A 16,136-nucleotide genomic window follows, 5' to 3' on the forward strand; every position below is an offset into this window, starting at 1 on the left:
GCTCATATCAGAGCTCGTAACAATCTACATTCATGCATTTTAGCAACTCCGCGCTCATATCAGAGCGCGTAACGATCTATATTCATGCATTTTAGCAACTCTGCGCTCATATCAGAGCGCCGGCGGTGCTGTGACAGTCTGCTAACGGCCTATTTCGATACACTGGCTTATGGGGAGGTTAAGAACTCGTAGCACCAACAAATGTTTGCTGTCGAGCAACCGCTTTCGTCGTTCAGATGTCTAAACGTGACCCATTCCTCCAATCCATGTGGTCTGTTGCTGCAGCCGTAAAGACTGTTCTGAGCTTCTAGCACCTCTTTACGTTCGCTGGTCGTATATCCAATGCGCAGGTACCAGTGGAGTTGTGGGAGAGGTTCTCTTTTCAGAGTTATCTGGTGTTCGCTGAGTAATGGTCCGGTATACAGGCCTCGCAATACCGATGTGTCCACTTTTAAAAACGACGTTGCAGGTCTACAACACGCGGGGATCTGGGGAGTGTGCGTACGTCGTACGCGAGTCCCCAGAGCACGGGCCTTCCCACGAACACGGCCCTGGCGCCGAGAGCGAGCGCCTTGCACACGTCGGCACCCGTGCGCACTCCGCCGTCCAGGTACACCTCCATGCGGTCGCCCACGGCTGCCACCACCTCGGGCAGGACATCCATCTGTGACAGAGAGAAAGCATTACTGAATGTATTGCGCAGAAGGGACAATCACATGAAAGAAGACGGGACAAGCGCTTGCATCGTCTTCTTTCACGTGATGGCCTCTTTTGCGCAACCCATCTTTACGCTACAATGAACCAACTTGCCCAACAACTCATCCTGCTGGATTACTGAATGTTCGAAGTCCGAGTCGTCAAGGTAAGCGGTCGTTCCGTGGCCCATGGTTCGGTTGGTATGCTGGTCGCCTAACACATGTGGGCCACCATCAGAAGCGGCAATAGCGTTGGGAGGAGTGCAGCAGGAAATATGGCCAGTTTTTCAGGAATAGAGTGCCTGGTGATGAAGGAGGTTCACGGGGTGGTAGTGCTCTAATTTAGTATTACGTGGAGAGCATGTTTGTGCGTTCCCCATACCCGACAGTGGGCGTGGCTGGGCTGGTGAGTGTTTCAAACTTCGGCAGGTGGCAGGGAAGGGAATGCCTTTCCCACAAAGGCAGCATGCCTTACATTCCTTTATTTACATGTTCATAAAGAAGCGAAACCGATAGAGAAAGAATAAAATATAGAACGGGTGGTAGATTCGCAAAGCTTCAGGAACATCCGCACTGTAAAACAGATCTACAGGAGCAAAAGTAAGCGGCGGGCCTTGTGTTTGTGTGCAGCACAGCGCGAGATGCTGGCTGTTTAAAAGTGGGGAGAAAGGCTGCGACGATAGCTGCGAGTGCTCTAAAGCTCCGCCCAGCAAGGCTTATCTGTTTGTCCTGCCGTGGTTTGGAATCCCTCTCAATCATATCAGTATAGTAAACTTCTTGATGAGGACAGGACTACTGTTTAAAACTATAAATATACCGGCAGGTGTTATGAAACTACCACTCATGTGCAACACGATGAGGGCGGCTACACACATTACAAATGCAAAATACATTTGTCACAGATATAATACGAATGCGAATCAATTCGTTTCAAAGAATGCACGGCAAATGCCAGTTTTAATTACCAATTTGGCCGACCCATAGTTCTGAACACATACTTAGGACTCTGTAGGAACGAAGCGATCTAATTAGGCAGTCTAGAATTACCACAGTGTTTTGAGATTTTGGTCTCAGGTTGCCAGGAAGCCGTTACAAGGCGGGAAGAACGGTAGAAGTGAGGATGTTGCTCGCCTGTAGGGAATTTGGGGCCCAACTGTGACACAGAAGTTGTGCAGTACAAGGAAATTTCTAAGAAGAAATGTTAAGTGGCCGCTTTATCTCCGTATAAAAAAAATTGACACTGGCTTAGCTCGGCTATGTCAGCTAACGACGAGCGCAACAATGAGGCAAGCGGTGTGATGTCATACCAAACGGCGGCGGCGGCTCCGCGGCGAGGCGCGCAGTGTGACGTCATGACAGATGGCGCGGCGAGCGCGCGGCGTCCCCCAGCTGCGGCGCCTGCTAGGCAACGGCTCAAGGTCGGTCTCTGTGCCTCCTCGGAGCACCGCCACAGCGAAATCGCAAGTTCGTTAGCAATGTAGCTTTCGCTACCAAAAGCAGTGCGTTCATCTTAAGCACACAACAAAGTGAGAAAAAGCCATTAGGATGGTATGCTTACAATTCCGTTTTATACTACAGCGCACTCATTCTCATATTTTTGTTCGCTCTTGTGTTTTGAAGTGCATCCAGTAGTTTAATTCTTTTTTTCTGACGCACTCACCGTCGAGGGAGTGCCGTCCAGCTGGCGTCCGCCGTGGTTGGATACCATGACAGCTGCAGCACCGTGCTTGTACGCTGCCAGCGCCGCCTCGGCTGCAACGCAATGAATGGCGTTTATCAGGCGTGTGAGGCCTGACTGAAAAAAGGTGTTTGTAATAGTTTCTGCTATCGTTTGCTGCATGTCCTTACTGAGATACAACTGTTTTCGAGAAATACGGCTATGAAATTGATGGAATTTCTCGTATATGGAGCGCACCAATAATTATTCGTGCCGTAATGAAAAATTCCTTCAATCAGACAAAAAAAAAAACACGAATGTCGGCCACCTTTCCCCTGCAGCAATTTGGGAAAAGTTTGAATTTTAGTCCGCGTCATATTATAGTACATTCTTCTTTGCTGTCTGTCAGGATTAGCTCTTTACTTGCTAATGTTTAGAAATAGAAACATGACCGTACGTTAATTTTTATTTTTCTTCCAAATACACCATATGTCTTGGAATTTTTATTTTCTTATGCGGTACAATAACAATGAGAACATCACAAATACCGGGTGTTTTTTAGAAGATTCAAATTAAAGAAAAGGTAAATTGCTCTAGATTTATTTTAGCACTGGGGCTATACTGGAGGCTACGGCGGGCACCAGGCAAGAGGAAAACTGCTTTATTAGTTCGCTGATTAACTAAATATGTTAATAGACTTTTCTAATTTTTATTTTAGGGGGTGTGTTGTATTCACAGAATTGGAGATCGCCCTCCAAACAGTCTAACCGAGAAAAAACAATTTCAATTAAAAATTTTTCATGCATGTTACGAGGCGCGAAAAAGTCACCCTGGTAGGCATCTTCACACCGTAACAGAGCGGCGGTGAGCGCCTCTGACGTAGTTCGCTCCGCCCTGCGCTTTGTGTCACACGGCTGACGCCACCTAAAGCCCGGACGGGCGGCCTGCGCTATCGCTGCTTGTTTCAATTCGCTCCGCGGCCTCACGGAATGCCGCGTTGGAACAAAAACGCACTGACACAAAGCGCAGGGCAGAGCCAACTACGTCACAGGCGCTCACAGACGCTGTGTTACAGCGCGACGCTGCCTACCAGGGTGACTTTTTCTCGCTTCGTAACGCGCGCAAAAAAGTTTTTCATGAAAAGTTTTTTTCTTGGCTGGACTGTTTGGAAGACGATCTTCAATTCTGCTAATACAACATATCCCCTAAAATAAAAATTATAAAACTTATTTATCGTATTCGGTTAATCAGCGAACTAATTAAAGTAGTTTGCCTCTTACCTGGCGTCAACCGTAGAGTTCAGTATAGCCCCAGGGTTAAAATAAATGTAAAGGAATTTACCTTTCTTTAAAAATTTTGTACCTTCTAAAAAAAACCCGGTATATGTCATATATTTAGGGGAAACCCCAAAGATGGAGCAGATTTGCAGTTATTGTACTCCTGTATTATATCACAAATATAAAACAATTTGAATTATTACAGGCACACGGGCGTGTTTTGAGCCTGGTCACAGCCCAGTGCTCATGCAGCCCTTTGCCAGGAAAAAAAACATTATTAAGACTAGGAAAACACAGCAGGGGCAATGACCAAGATTCTCGTGCATTGTTGCGCTTACGAAGGAACTGGGACACAATCAGGGACAACACAGAACAGATGTGCGCAAACTATCAACTGCAAGTTTATTTCTGAGTGCATGTATATATAGGCATTGTCAAGACAAAAACACAAATAAAAACAAATCCGTGATCACATCGTCAAGGCAAGATATCTTTTAACGTCCTGTCCAGCAGTAAAAAACATGCATTATCTTTCTGACTTAGCTGTTTGTTTTTATTTTTCCAAAAATTCTTTTTCCTGATTTGAGAGCTCGATAGAAGGCACGCTTACACATGGCCCTTCTTTTCCTGATTGTATGCAGTATGCTTCCCAAAGTTCCCTGATTGATTGTGTCCCAGTTCCTTCGTAAGCGCAACAATGCACGAGAATAACAACCACCAACTAGCCCAATTTGAAACTCTCCCAATGACCAAGAGGTGAGGATTTCGTGAAAGGAAGATAAAAACCAAAATCTCAGCGTCCTTTACTGGCGGAGTTTTATGAAAACGTGCTAGTTTTGGAACACTGACGTTTAAATGTAGCAGAATTCGAAGACAGGTTATAATGCTATCCTAGGGACACCCGCATTACATTGGTTAACGTAAACTTCAACCGATGTAACCTGGTCTAACAAAAAATGTCAGCCGATATTTTCTGAGTTCCGAGCAGCGCATTTGTGGGCAGCGTGCCAAGTGCATGCTAGGCATGTTGGACCTGCCGCATGTCTTCGGGCGCTCGCCTGCATGCGCCGTCTGAGAGGGGATTCGAAGGATGCCTCACGACCACGCGTCCCCCGCGATGACAACAGATATCTCACTAGAGAAAAAGGGGGGGGGGGGGGGAAGGGGAGGGTGAGCAGCGGGGTCACGCCACCCTCCACATAACATGCACCTCACGGGAAGACGAGAGAGGCAGCACGAGGAACGTGCAGTGGGTGGTCACGCGATCGTAGAAGTGAGCCGCGCGTTGGTCGTTGTGGGACGTGAGTGCCAAAGCTATGCTGTAAAAGCCGTTGCTCAAGAAATCCTTTCCAGCCTGCCGCAGTTTTTGAAGTGCTGTATGCGGTGCAGCTCGCACGGTGAAAGATAAATCGGTTTAGCCATTACTGCTTCTCCCTATAATTCGCGAAGACATTTCGGGCAGCTGTAACTTTGTCTTCAGATAGCAAGGAGAAGAAATTTGCACTGCACAGGCCATAAGTACTGCTTGAGACGACATGAGCATTTTGCATGTGGGAAACGCCAATGTTCCAGAAATGGCACACGAAAAAAAAAGAAATGTCAGTCGATTTGGGCAATTAGGCCAAATACCGTTATGTGCGTGAGCGTGACGTCAGTTGTTGGTTGGACCTACAGCCTACTAGTTGGTACCATGCTGCCACCTAATTACCACCCAAGTTCTTTTTTTCGTTTAGCTACAGTGTAGGCATCATTAGAATCAGGTTCTCCTCCTAAACGCTGCTGCGCCTTCCGTTTAGCTCGGAGTGCTTATGGGTGGTACCGCCTAATTAGCACCCCAGGTTCTCGCTTGCTTTACCATCGGCTACACCTTGGCAAGTGTGTCAATCGTTGGGCAGCTGAGCAGTGGCGCAGTGGCGCGAGGCAGCTGCTATGGCAGGTGTAGCAATAGCTGGGACTTGGGTTGCTTTGGCTGGATCGCGACGCAAGTTTCTCTTCCCGAACATCCTTTCAAGATTAAATGGTTTGTCGCCTAAGACGGCAGGCAACCTGCCCTGCAGGCAACCTGACGGCTTCAGACAAACAAACAAACACACAACGCCCAAATGCTGTAATGGCCACTATAAGTGCTAGCGCACTGGAAAAGCGCGCTTAGTTATTTTCAACGTATCTACATTTTTTTTAATGTTAATTTCGAAAGCATATATAAACTGTCGATAGTAATGGTGCTCAAACTGCAAAAATTAGCTTAGTACCACTCGTTGGGCGGGTTTTCGTTTCTCTTCCACGCTTCACACGTATTTCAAGGCGGAGCATTCGATGACGCAAATTGGGCGTAATCAACAGCATGGCTACCTCTTTAAGAAAAGGCCGTGTGGATGTGCTTTTCAAGCTTTATTGGAACAGAACGCTCTTCTTTACGAGGAGCAATGTTAAAAAGCGCTCAATTTAATGACTAGAGCACGAGCTGTTATGTCGGACGTGAGATTTACAATTCACCGGCCAAATGACTAGCGTATTTACGCCCACATTGACCTATTCGTCATAAGGGTCGATTCCAGTAATTCAGAAACTGGAAAAAAATTAAATGCTGATTTGGAATGACGTATAGGTCACCCAACGAAAACTTTAGCCACTGACATCTGATTAATGTGACCGGTCCAGCATATCGCATGTAGCTGAGGCAGCGGCGTCAAGGTCGATTTACATAGAGTCGCGAAGACGGAGCACGAATGCGGTGTAAAACCAAGTAACAGCAAAATCAGTCAGGGATTTGGGACCGAAAACCGTAAGTGAGTTGAGTGGACAAACACAAAGAAGAGAGAAATATTTCTCTATATATTCGTGATTTACAACCACTGAAAACACCATTCCAGTTGCTGGCTTTTAAAAAAAAAATATTTCAGTTGTGTACATTTCGATAAAAGCAGAACGCCTGTTTTATAAAGTGTCCACGTTTGCGTTCTCTCAAACTAACGGGCGGCGACCCTTATGCCATACAAGTTGACCACGGGCTAGCAATTGGTTTCTCCGTTAGCTGCCGGCCTTAAATGTCTTGCGTTGGTCTCGTCGTGCGGCTGCTCGCATTGTATAAGCGCCAATTTCAAGCGCTGTGTTGCTTTTCGTTGTCCTGCTACATTCACGTCTGCTACGTGTGGTTGCTCGTTTTTCCTGACACGGGCCACAGTTCCACTCGCACATTTTGCCGCTGCTGCCTTCAGAACGACGGCCGGGTGTGAGACGAAGAGTGCATAGTACGCAATGCACTGATGTTCCGTTCGAAACTGTCGAAGGGCAAATTGCTCCGCTGGCCTTCCACTGCGACCATAGATCATTACAGTCAATCTAGTACGCCGTGTCAAAGGGCGCCCCAGAAGGTTGTCTTATAACGCCTGTGTGCGAGATGTCAGATGTGGCTTTCGGATGATCGCTTGGTAGTTTGCACGAAAGAACCGGCTCCATTATGCATTTGTTAATTTCCTGGCACCTGCAATAGGACTTCAAAAAACCGATAAAGTTGCTGTCCTTTGTCTGCAAGGTAGTTACTAAGGTAACCCTAATAAAGTGAGGACAACTTTCGATCAACGAAATGATCACGCAGGCTTTCTTAAAGGCTACTCGACAGATGATATTGCGACAAAAAAAAGAACAAGAAAAATGTGTCCCCCTGGCTCTACCACCAGTTCGGGTCAGTGTAGTTCCGGCTACTAGACTACGTTCTGGTGCGGCTCCAGAGGTAGAGATGGGTATGGCCGGGACCCATACTCTGGGAATGAGAACCCCATGGGAGTGGCAGCGACTCCCATGCGACTGTGAGGGCCAGTTGTTCCCGTGAGGTCTGAAGCCTGAGCGGAGGGAGGCCGGAATTCATAATCAGGTTGGACCCACGGAATCCTTCACGGAAGGCATGTACAAATGTCGAAAGGTTTTCAAGTACATGCTACCACCCTCCGCATGCGGAGCGTGTGCGTCTGGCTACCGACGCGTCGGTTTCTGGTCCCGGAGAAACCAGGTCCGCGTGGGGGTCCGCGCCGGGCTCTAAACGACGCCTCAGGGAAGGGGTCTGTCCAGCCGCGGGGCCGTAAAGGTCGTTGCGGGACGCCGACCCAGGGGGTCGTAGTACGACCGAATGCAAAAGCCGTCGATGTTGTGGAGTTCCGGCGAAGTAGGCCCTGGTCATCTCATCCTAAGTTATGTTCTTGGTATGCGGCCTGGTTAGCCCTGCCCTGAACACTTCCTCCTCTGTAGGTTCGGAGCAAGCCAGGGGAGAAAATATGAAATGCGCGGTTGGTTGGTTGGAAGCACAAGTGGGTCCCCCAGCAGGTGTTAGGTCATGGTGCCGAGGGCCGTTGGGCTAACAGGGTGACGATCTAAGCTTCTGCTGGCAGGATCACACCATACATACTTCCGGTGTCTTATAAATCGCGAAAACCACTCGACGGCTAGTAGCTAGTAGGTTGGAAACACTCCTGTGCTTTGGAATGACTGACGATCTGGTCTGCGGTTGGAATGGGCTGTGGAATCGGGCATCGCGGAGGGGCCCTAGGTAGCTAATCCCGTGTTAGGTTCTCCTGTCTCCGCTGGTCGACGCTGGTTGCGTTTGGTGGGTGGTCGGACATGTCGTGAGTGGGGGACACACCATTTGGCGATCTTGACGTCCTCCTTGTCCTGGCCAGGCCGGCCAGTAATGGAGTCAAGACATATTCGAAGGACCTGAGCAAAAAATTTCCGGTCCCCATTCCCATCCAAATTCTCATAGCCCATTTCCTGACAACCTTAAAGCCCATCCTAACCGCTACTTTCCAAGAGATATCAGGGGAGTCTCCTTGGGCTTGCTTCCCTGACTGTGAGTCGCTACAGTAGCCCTCCCCCCCCCCCGTTTATTTTTTCACCTTCGCGTGACAGAAATCACAATTGCCCTTGGGCGGCCTCTAGTATTTTATAATTGATTTAAGCCTGTTCTACGTACGAGGTGCAGGCAGTGACTATTACTTTTCATTCTTTTAGGTAGCCTCAACCTACGGAGTGGCAATCAGGTGAAGAGAAATGCGCAGAATGCAACCAACCCCTACATATAGCCATCATAGATTACGAGTAAGCCTTTCACTCAGTCGAAATCTCAGTATTCATGCACACATTACGGAAGCAGAGTGTGATGAGCCTTATGTAAAAATACTGGAAGATTGGCTGGTTTATTGGGGTTTAACGTCCCAAAGCAACTAAGGCTATGAGAGACGCCGTAGTGAAGGGCTCCGGAAATTTCGACCACCTGGGGTTCTTTAACGTGCACTGACATCGCACAGCACACGGGCCTCTAGAATTTCGCCTCCATCGAAATTCAGCCGCCGCGGCCGGGATCGAACCCGCGTCTTTCGGGACAGCAGCCGAGCGCCGTAACCACTGAGCCACCGCGGCGGGGTAAAAAAAAAATACTGGAAGACGTCTATAAGACTATCTATGCACGGCTACCGCAGTCCACCATAAAGTACGGAATAAAGTTCTACTAATGAAGGGAGTCAGGCAAGGAGACATGATCTTGCCAATGCTATTCACCGCCTGCTTAAGGAAGGTATTCAGAGGAAACACTTAGGAACTCAGAGGGATTGGGAACACTTTGGAATAAAGAGGGGATGGCACATGCTTTCGTAATCCGTGATTCGCTCATGACATTGCCCCGCTGAGTCACTCAGGGGATGAACTACAAAACAGGATCAATGACTTAGACAGGCAGAGCAGAAAATTAATATGCAGAAAACTAAAGTAATCTTCAATCGTCTCAGGGCGGATTAGCAGTTTACAATTGGTGGGGAGGCGCTGGAAGTGGTACGGTTATACGTATGCTTAGGGCACGTAGTGACCGCAGATCCGGTTCACGAGAGTGAAATAACTGGAAGAATAAGAATAGGGTGAAGCGCACTTGGCAGGTCTTTGCAGATCATCAATGGCAGTTTACTAATATACCTCAAAAGAAAAGTGTATAATACCGGCGTTTTACGAGCAGACATCTCCGGGCAGAAGCATGGAGGATAACTAAAAAGGTTTAGCCTAAACTGAGGACAACATGGCGAGCTCAGGATATGAAAATGGTACATCAAGAGACAGGAAGAGATAAGAATGGCTAAGGGTACAAATGCGTGTTAATGACATCCTAGTCGAAATCAAGGAGAACATATGGGCTTTTGTAGAACATGTAATACGAAGGTAAAGAAGCGATGGTCCTTAAGGGTAACAGACTGGACTCCAAGATAGGGGAAGCGTGGCAGAGTGCTGCAGATATATCAGTTGGCGGTTGAGATTGAGAACTTTGCAGGAATAGGGTAGCTGGCACCGAACAGTGTTAATTGGAGAGATATGGGAGAGTTTTATCCTGCAGTGGTCGCAATCATGCGGATGATCAAGATAGCGACGTTGTTAAAGCGGTTAACAGAGAACCACGGACGCGACTGCAAAGCTGGCGACGTCAGGCAGAGGCAGTCATGAAGTTTCCGAATCCGTTGGCGTGGAGAGGTATACATCGCGGTACACTGAAAACTTATCCAGTCACTCTAAGTAACTAGACACGTGGATTAACTGTTGAATATCTAGGTTATTTTGGCATGACAGCTACTGAAGAAATGTAACTTCATGAGTTCAGGATGCGCTTGAAATCCGCCACTCACCGGTGACAACACCCTTGACTACTACGGGCAGCTCCGAGATGCTGCATAGCCATTTGAGATCCATAAGTGTGGCTGTATCCCTGGCGTGCATGGCAGGGAAATAGTCGCTGCAGTTTGTCTCGATACTGCTTTTGCTGCTCTTGAGTGAAGCCAACAGGTTGGCGTAACTGGAAATACCATAAAAACACTGAATTTAGTGAATTGCCTGTAGCGGAACACATTGTAGAAATTGATCAGTGGGGTTGTCGTGGGGCCACTGATATACCGCTAACTGTGTAACTGGAATTCGACATATGACGAAAAAGAAAACGAGCGGAATTATTTTTTGAAAACTTCTGGAAAAAGAAATTTACGGGTTGGTGCGACAATTCTGGTAAAGCAGTTGGATCTGATTAATACTTTCCTGAACTGTAATGAATGCTCTTACTCAAAGCCGAAGCTAAAGCCATGAGAAACTTTTTCTAGAGTGTGAAAGTGGGCGGAGATGGGTGAGTGATGCTTTTGGAGAGTGGTGTCGGGTGGGTGAACAGCCACCTACATGAAGAAATGGGGTAGAGATGTGGCTGATGTGTGGCACTTCTGAACGGCAGCTGTTTTTGGTGCGGTAACATTAAGGTCTGACAGAAAATTCCGGCTTCTCTGTCAAGGCTCTTCTTGATTTGTCCAGAGATGTCACGTGGCATTGTTACATCATCACAACCTGCGCACCGGACTGTGAGATCACTGGGCCATCGTGGCGCTGCGTATGTGTCTTACGGGAGCTTGGCAAGAGCCTGGGTCTCACAAGCCCCACAGATGGCAATGTTTGAAACAGCCACTTGCCGGAGTGGCGGCAAATCGCTTGACCGTTTCACCACTGCGCCAATAATGGCATGAGGTCACACGCTGAATTATGAATACGATCGAGAGGGTCGTGACGCCATGAACATCACGTGACCACCAGTGGGCCAATCATGAAGCACCGCCTAATTCGAAATTTCTGGACTTCCCAATTTTTAAAGTTGGCCATCCCCCAAAATTCTAAAGTACTCGCAAAATTTTGTAAGCAGGTGCATCCGAGAAAATGAATTAAGGGGGCATAGTGGCCTGGGTTTGTTTATTCACATATGATAATTTTATGGAATGTGCTCGAACATTTTACAAGGTGAGGACTCATGCATACAGTATAAGGGCAATGGAACTGGTTGTAACCGGAGTTTTGGAGGGCAAATTTCCATAACACTAAACACTTATTTTAGACACCATAGCAGGTAACCTAAATGTTATCGCATTTTCTTCTTTCAGGATGTGGATAAAATGGCCCCTTATTTTTGCCATACTGTGTCTTTTAATTTGATTTCGCCGTTACTTTTCGGTTCTGCTGCCGCCTGAACTTCTAGCGAGTAGAGGCCTTGTGGAGAGGGAGGTAGGAGGGTTGTTGGGGGCCGGCGCTTGTGAAGGGTAGTTTTGTGTGGGTGAGTGAGATGATGGATGATGCCTCTGGAGGGTAGAGGTGGGCGTAGGTAGGGGGAGGGGGGTGGGGATTCGGTAGGCAGTTGTTATTGGTGCGCCTGGAAGGCTGAGGCTGCAGATAGACGCCGCCATTTTCCCATTGCGACACCAGTTCTGCCTACGCAGTAAACACAAAGGTTAGCAAAACAATCTGTTGTAAAAAGTAAGGTGGCACTCGGTATGCTGGTGCCGAATTACTTGGCAGTTGACTACGGAAACGGTGTTTATGTGGAGCCACTGAGCTGCGAAATGCAAAAAAAAAAAAAATCATGCAGCTGTTTAGATTTTGTAGTCATCTCATAATCTCAATAAATAGTGCGCTTCTTAGGCATATTGTTGCTAGGCAGCACATAGCCCCTTCGCTTAACTCGCCCAAACACAGGACACTAAGATATACGCCGAGCTTTACATTAATTCGGATTGTTATTTAAAGTGCTTGTTTCATTTATTCTTACCATTGTGAAGCGCCCTCCCCGTCAGCTAAGCCGAGATTTCTAACAAGTGGACTCTCAGAGGTCGTCCGTAGGAAAAGCAATCTACAAAACGGACCGCGTCCAGCCTATAAAGAAAACGACGTTTCCATGCGCGCTAAGCTGAGACAAAGTGGTCCCATGAGAGCACTTTTTACTTGCGCATTTTTCAGTGCAGTTTTTCTCCCGTTCACACATTTATGTAAATGCTATGCTATGAAGGAACCTTGAAGTTTTAACCTGAGGTCCCCAGGGAGATGGGTCAAGCTCTGGCGGCGACCTGTGCCGTCTCCTGGAACGGGTGAGTCCGCGGTGACTACGATGGCAGTGTAACCGTGGGCAGAAGCCCTCTTGACCAGGGACTCGGTAAGGGACCTGTCGTTGAAGATGAATACCTGCTGCCAGAGGAAGCAGTCCGGAGCGCTGGCCCTCACGTCTTCCAGACACACGGTGCTGTGGGCGCTTAAGATCATCACCGTTCCGGCTTCCTGCGCCGCTGCGGGGAGGCATAATCGAAACATAATCGAAACATCGAAACTCTTCAGAGACACAATGCAGGTCGAGAAAGTCTAGCACGTAGATCGGTAACGTGGGTGGTAACGGCTATGGCACCCGTGGCGGGGACTGGATGCCACTACAGCTGGAATGGACTTTTGTTTAGTTGGGTTCAGCAAGCCATAAGCATGTTATCGCACTCCTGTGATGCTGGAAAGCGGTGAGCTAGACGAGGAACGCAGAGGCGTAAAGTAGTCCTTGTTTGAAGGTCAGAAATTCTTGATTTATATTAAGAAATAAAATAGAGAAATAGGTGAGAAAAATGTCTAAAGATAAAGAAAGAAATAAAACATCGTACGAAGGAATGATCCTACCAATTATTTCCCTTGACTGCTTCACCGCCTGTGCACCGCCATAAATAGGACAATATTTAGCGTCACACACTTCAATATTAGTGGTAGAAATCGTCAACTTGCTAGCAAGAACTATAAGACTGTATTTATATATTATCAGTACGAGCACGAAAAAGCACGTTTCTTCTTAGCCACGGCAACAACATCGATATTGTCGCGGCGACGTGTTCTCTGGAGATTGCTTCTAAATTTGCGACTGTAGTTAGCCTCTGCGTGCTTACGCTGTCACAGAGTCGTTTTCTATTTGTCGACGCGCACCACTGACTGTCAGCCGTTGAGTCGCAATGCTAAAATCTTGGAACCTTTTGCTTCTTGGTTCGTGCACTTAAACCGTAAATTGATAGGACCACACCATTTCTGTGTACGCGTGTTTCCTTTAATATAAGATGTGGGAATCTGGCTTTCCGCCGTCGCCTTTGCGCGGCTCTGCCGGCCTACCGCGTCGTTTCTCCTCTTTCCCTTGCTCCCGCCTCAGGCGGTGGAGAGGCGGCTAGGTGACTAATCACTGTCATTTGGCCTCAGCTCCGCCCCGGCTCCCCAATGGCCTTTGCCATTGGCGCCTTTTGGCGGGAATTCCGGGACCCGTTTTGGCGGCCGCGCATCCCGCGACCGTCCGAGCGGGGCCCAGAGAGAGATCCCTCCGAGACAGCGTAAGGTGCGTACGTTACTGTTTGTCCGTGCCGGCCTTGGCCGTTCGGACCAGTGCATACTCGAGCTCGCCCGCACGTGTCCTCTGACCTGCAGCGGCTCGATCCTGTCCAGCGGGGTCCAGCGACCTCTGACAGGCGTACCTTGCGTTGATTGCCCACTCTCTCTCGCAACCGGCCCAACGGTCGACACGAGAGAGACATCACCGCACTGCCGCGGGGACATTCTCCTGCAGCGGGGTGCTAGCGGCGCTCATTACTCGAGTCGCTTCGTGCGCGCAGCGGAGCCTTGCTCCTCGCGCGCTCCCGGGACGGGGTGACGATTGAGTGTGTGTGTACTGCTGAAGGACGACGTGAATAAACGTCTCCTTGGTGAACTTGGAGGCCTATTTCTTTGCGGCGAATCGCTCTCCTCCCAGCGGAGGTTGAGTGCACCGCATCGGTGTCCCAGTGGTGTGTGGTGACGGCTGATCGGGGCCCTTGGCTCGCGCGAAGCTCGAACCCGCGGTGGGTGGTGGCCTGTGTCCACTTAGGAACCCACAACTGGCGCCCAACGTGCTAAGTCATTGGCGCTTACGCCTTTGATGGCACATTAGCCGAGCAGGTCGCCTTGACGATCACGCTTGCGCACCGTGTCTACCACCCCCAGCGCGGCACTCGGCAGCTACATGTCGGCTCCCTACGGAGTTGTAGCGTCGTTTGATGCGCTGGCTGCTGTTCCTTCGAATAGCTAGACACCGTGGTTGGCCGCGGCCCCCATTGGGGTTTACTGCGGCACAACCCAAAATGTCGACCACGCGGTTCCCATTGGAGCTGTACCGGGAGCACCCTGCGGTGCATCCGCTGGTCACATGCCTCAGCTGTGCATGCTTTCCGCCCAGTGCGAAAGCAGTTCGTGTCACGCTGCCGCAACCGGCAGTTTCGAACAGCAGCAGCCGTGCCCCGCGAGCAGTCAATTCTGCTCTGGGAACGGCGAGGCGCTGGCCCGGTTCCCTGCGGAAACCACGCCGCTCATCGAACTAGGAGCCTTGCCTCCCTCGTTCGTGCCGCCCACCCAAGCCTCCACTGAGGCAGGGGTGCAGTACGCTTAGTTGGCTGATGCGGCTCCGCGAGCCTGCGGGTCGGCTGGCGCGCTGGGCTCTCCTGATACAGCATTGCGACTTTTCCGTGCAGTGTCGAAAGGGGAGCACAAACGTGGTAGCTGACGCGCTATCCCGTGCCCCACTCGCCAGCGGCGCCTTGACGCCTGTAGGCGGAGGGGGCGAAACAGCGGACGAGCCGCCGGGCGGCAAGGAGGGGGAACCCGCAAACGGGTAACCCATTCCGCTAACCAGGCGAGCAGCGCTTCGCAAAGCGGACGAGAGGCAAAGCTCTTCGTGAGCGCCTCGGAGGTGCCGACGCGAACGGAAATTTTGGCTGCAAACCTGAGTGGGGACGAGACCATGCTCCCCTCTGGGATGACTGGAATAGTTTTCAGCCGTAAGAGCTACTGAAAGCCCAGCAAAATGACCTTTTTTGTCGCGAGGTGAGCGACGGTCTCAGGGAGACGGAGCGCCGTGACGCTACTTGTATTGTAGCGGGCGCAGGGGGGAAGAAGCCAGCGTGTGTCGCGGCGAACCCCGGGGATTCATATTTGCTGGACCATGACGGGCTCGTGCTGAAATACATAGCCACCGATGACGAGTCCATCGACCCGCTCTAGGTGGTTATCCCCAAAAGTCTGAGAGGCGCACTGTTGAGATTCTCTCATGACTAACCACTGGCCGGTCATTTGAGTGGCTCCAAAGTTTTTGCAAAACTGAGCCATTCGGTGACGTGGCCCGGCATGAAGCGTGACATTTTCCGCTATTGCCGTTCCTGCCATGTCTGTCAAGCGGTGAAGTCACGGGGCGGCAAGCCGCCTGGAATGATGAAACCGATTGACAGTGTGCGTCCGTGGCAGATGGCCACCTGCGATTTGATGGGGCCTTTCCCCAGGAGCAAGCAGGGGTTCATAGACTTGAAGGCCTACGCGTCACGGTCTGACGAGCTTGCGCCGGTACCCATTGGTATCAAAGGCAAGCGCAAAGGCACAACTGGTGCTGCGGAACGCAAGCGTACGGAGCACCGGTACAATCTGAGGCGACGGTCACCAGTGTGATTGATGCCGGACGGCGGACTTTTCCGCAACCGAAGGCACGCAGCCTCAGCTAGCTGGCGAGCTTTCTCGTCAGGCCCTACCTAGGCGAAGCACGGTGTGTTTTTTTTTCTGTTGTTGTTTTGGCAGCATGCTCAGTTCCAGCCTTGTGTGTTTATCAGTTTATTTATTTTTTTTTGCTTTTAGTCAGTTTTCTAG

At 49.7% G+C, this 16,136-nt stretch overlaps 1 protein-coding gene across 1 annotated transcript in view; it reads right to left on the reverse strand.

Annotated features, from left to right (window-relative positions):
• The window catches only part of LOC149337417 (uncharacterized), a 50,276-nt gene that overhangs the window by 15,695 nt on the left and 18,445 nt on the right, over window positions 1-16,136 (reverse strand). The window contains exons 4-7 of the mRNA XM_089554424.1: window positions 12,487-12,742; window positions 10,286-10,452; window positions 2,356-2,447; window positions 506-664 (exon numbers count right to left, since the gene is read on the reverse strand). Coding sequence (XP_089410550.1) covers window positions 506-664; window positions 2,356-2,447; window positions 10,286-10,452; window positions 12,487-12,742 — 674 coding nt within the window. The remainder of the gene's footprint in view (window positions 1-505; window positions 665-2,355; window positions 2,448-10,285; window positions 10,453-12,486; window positions 12,743-16,136) is intronic.

The sequence above is a fragment of the Amblyomma mixtum genome, chromosome 7, assembly GCF_055824585.1.
Source record: "Amblyomma mixtum isolate Tamu chromosome 7, ASM5582458v1, whole genome shotgun sequence".
Taxonomy (NCBI): domain Eukaryota; kingdom Metazoa; phylum Arthropoda; class Arachnida; order Ixodida; family Ixodidae; genus Amblyomma; species Amblyomma mixtum.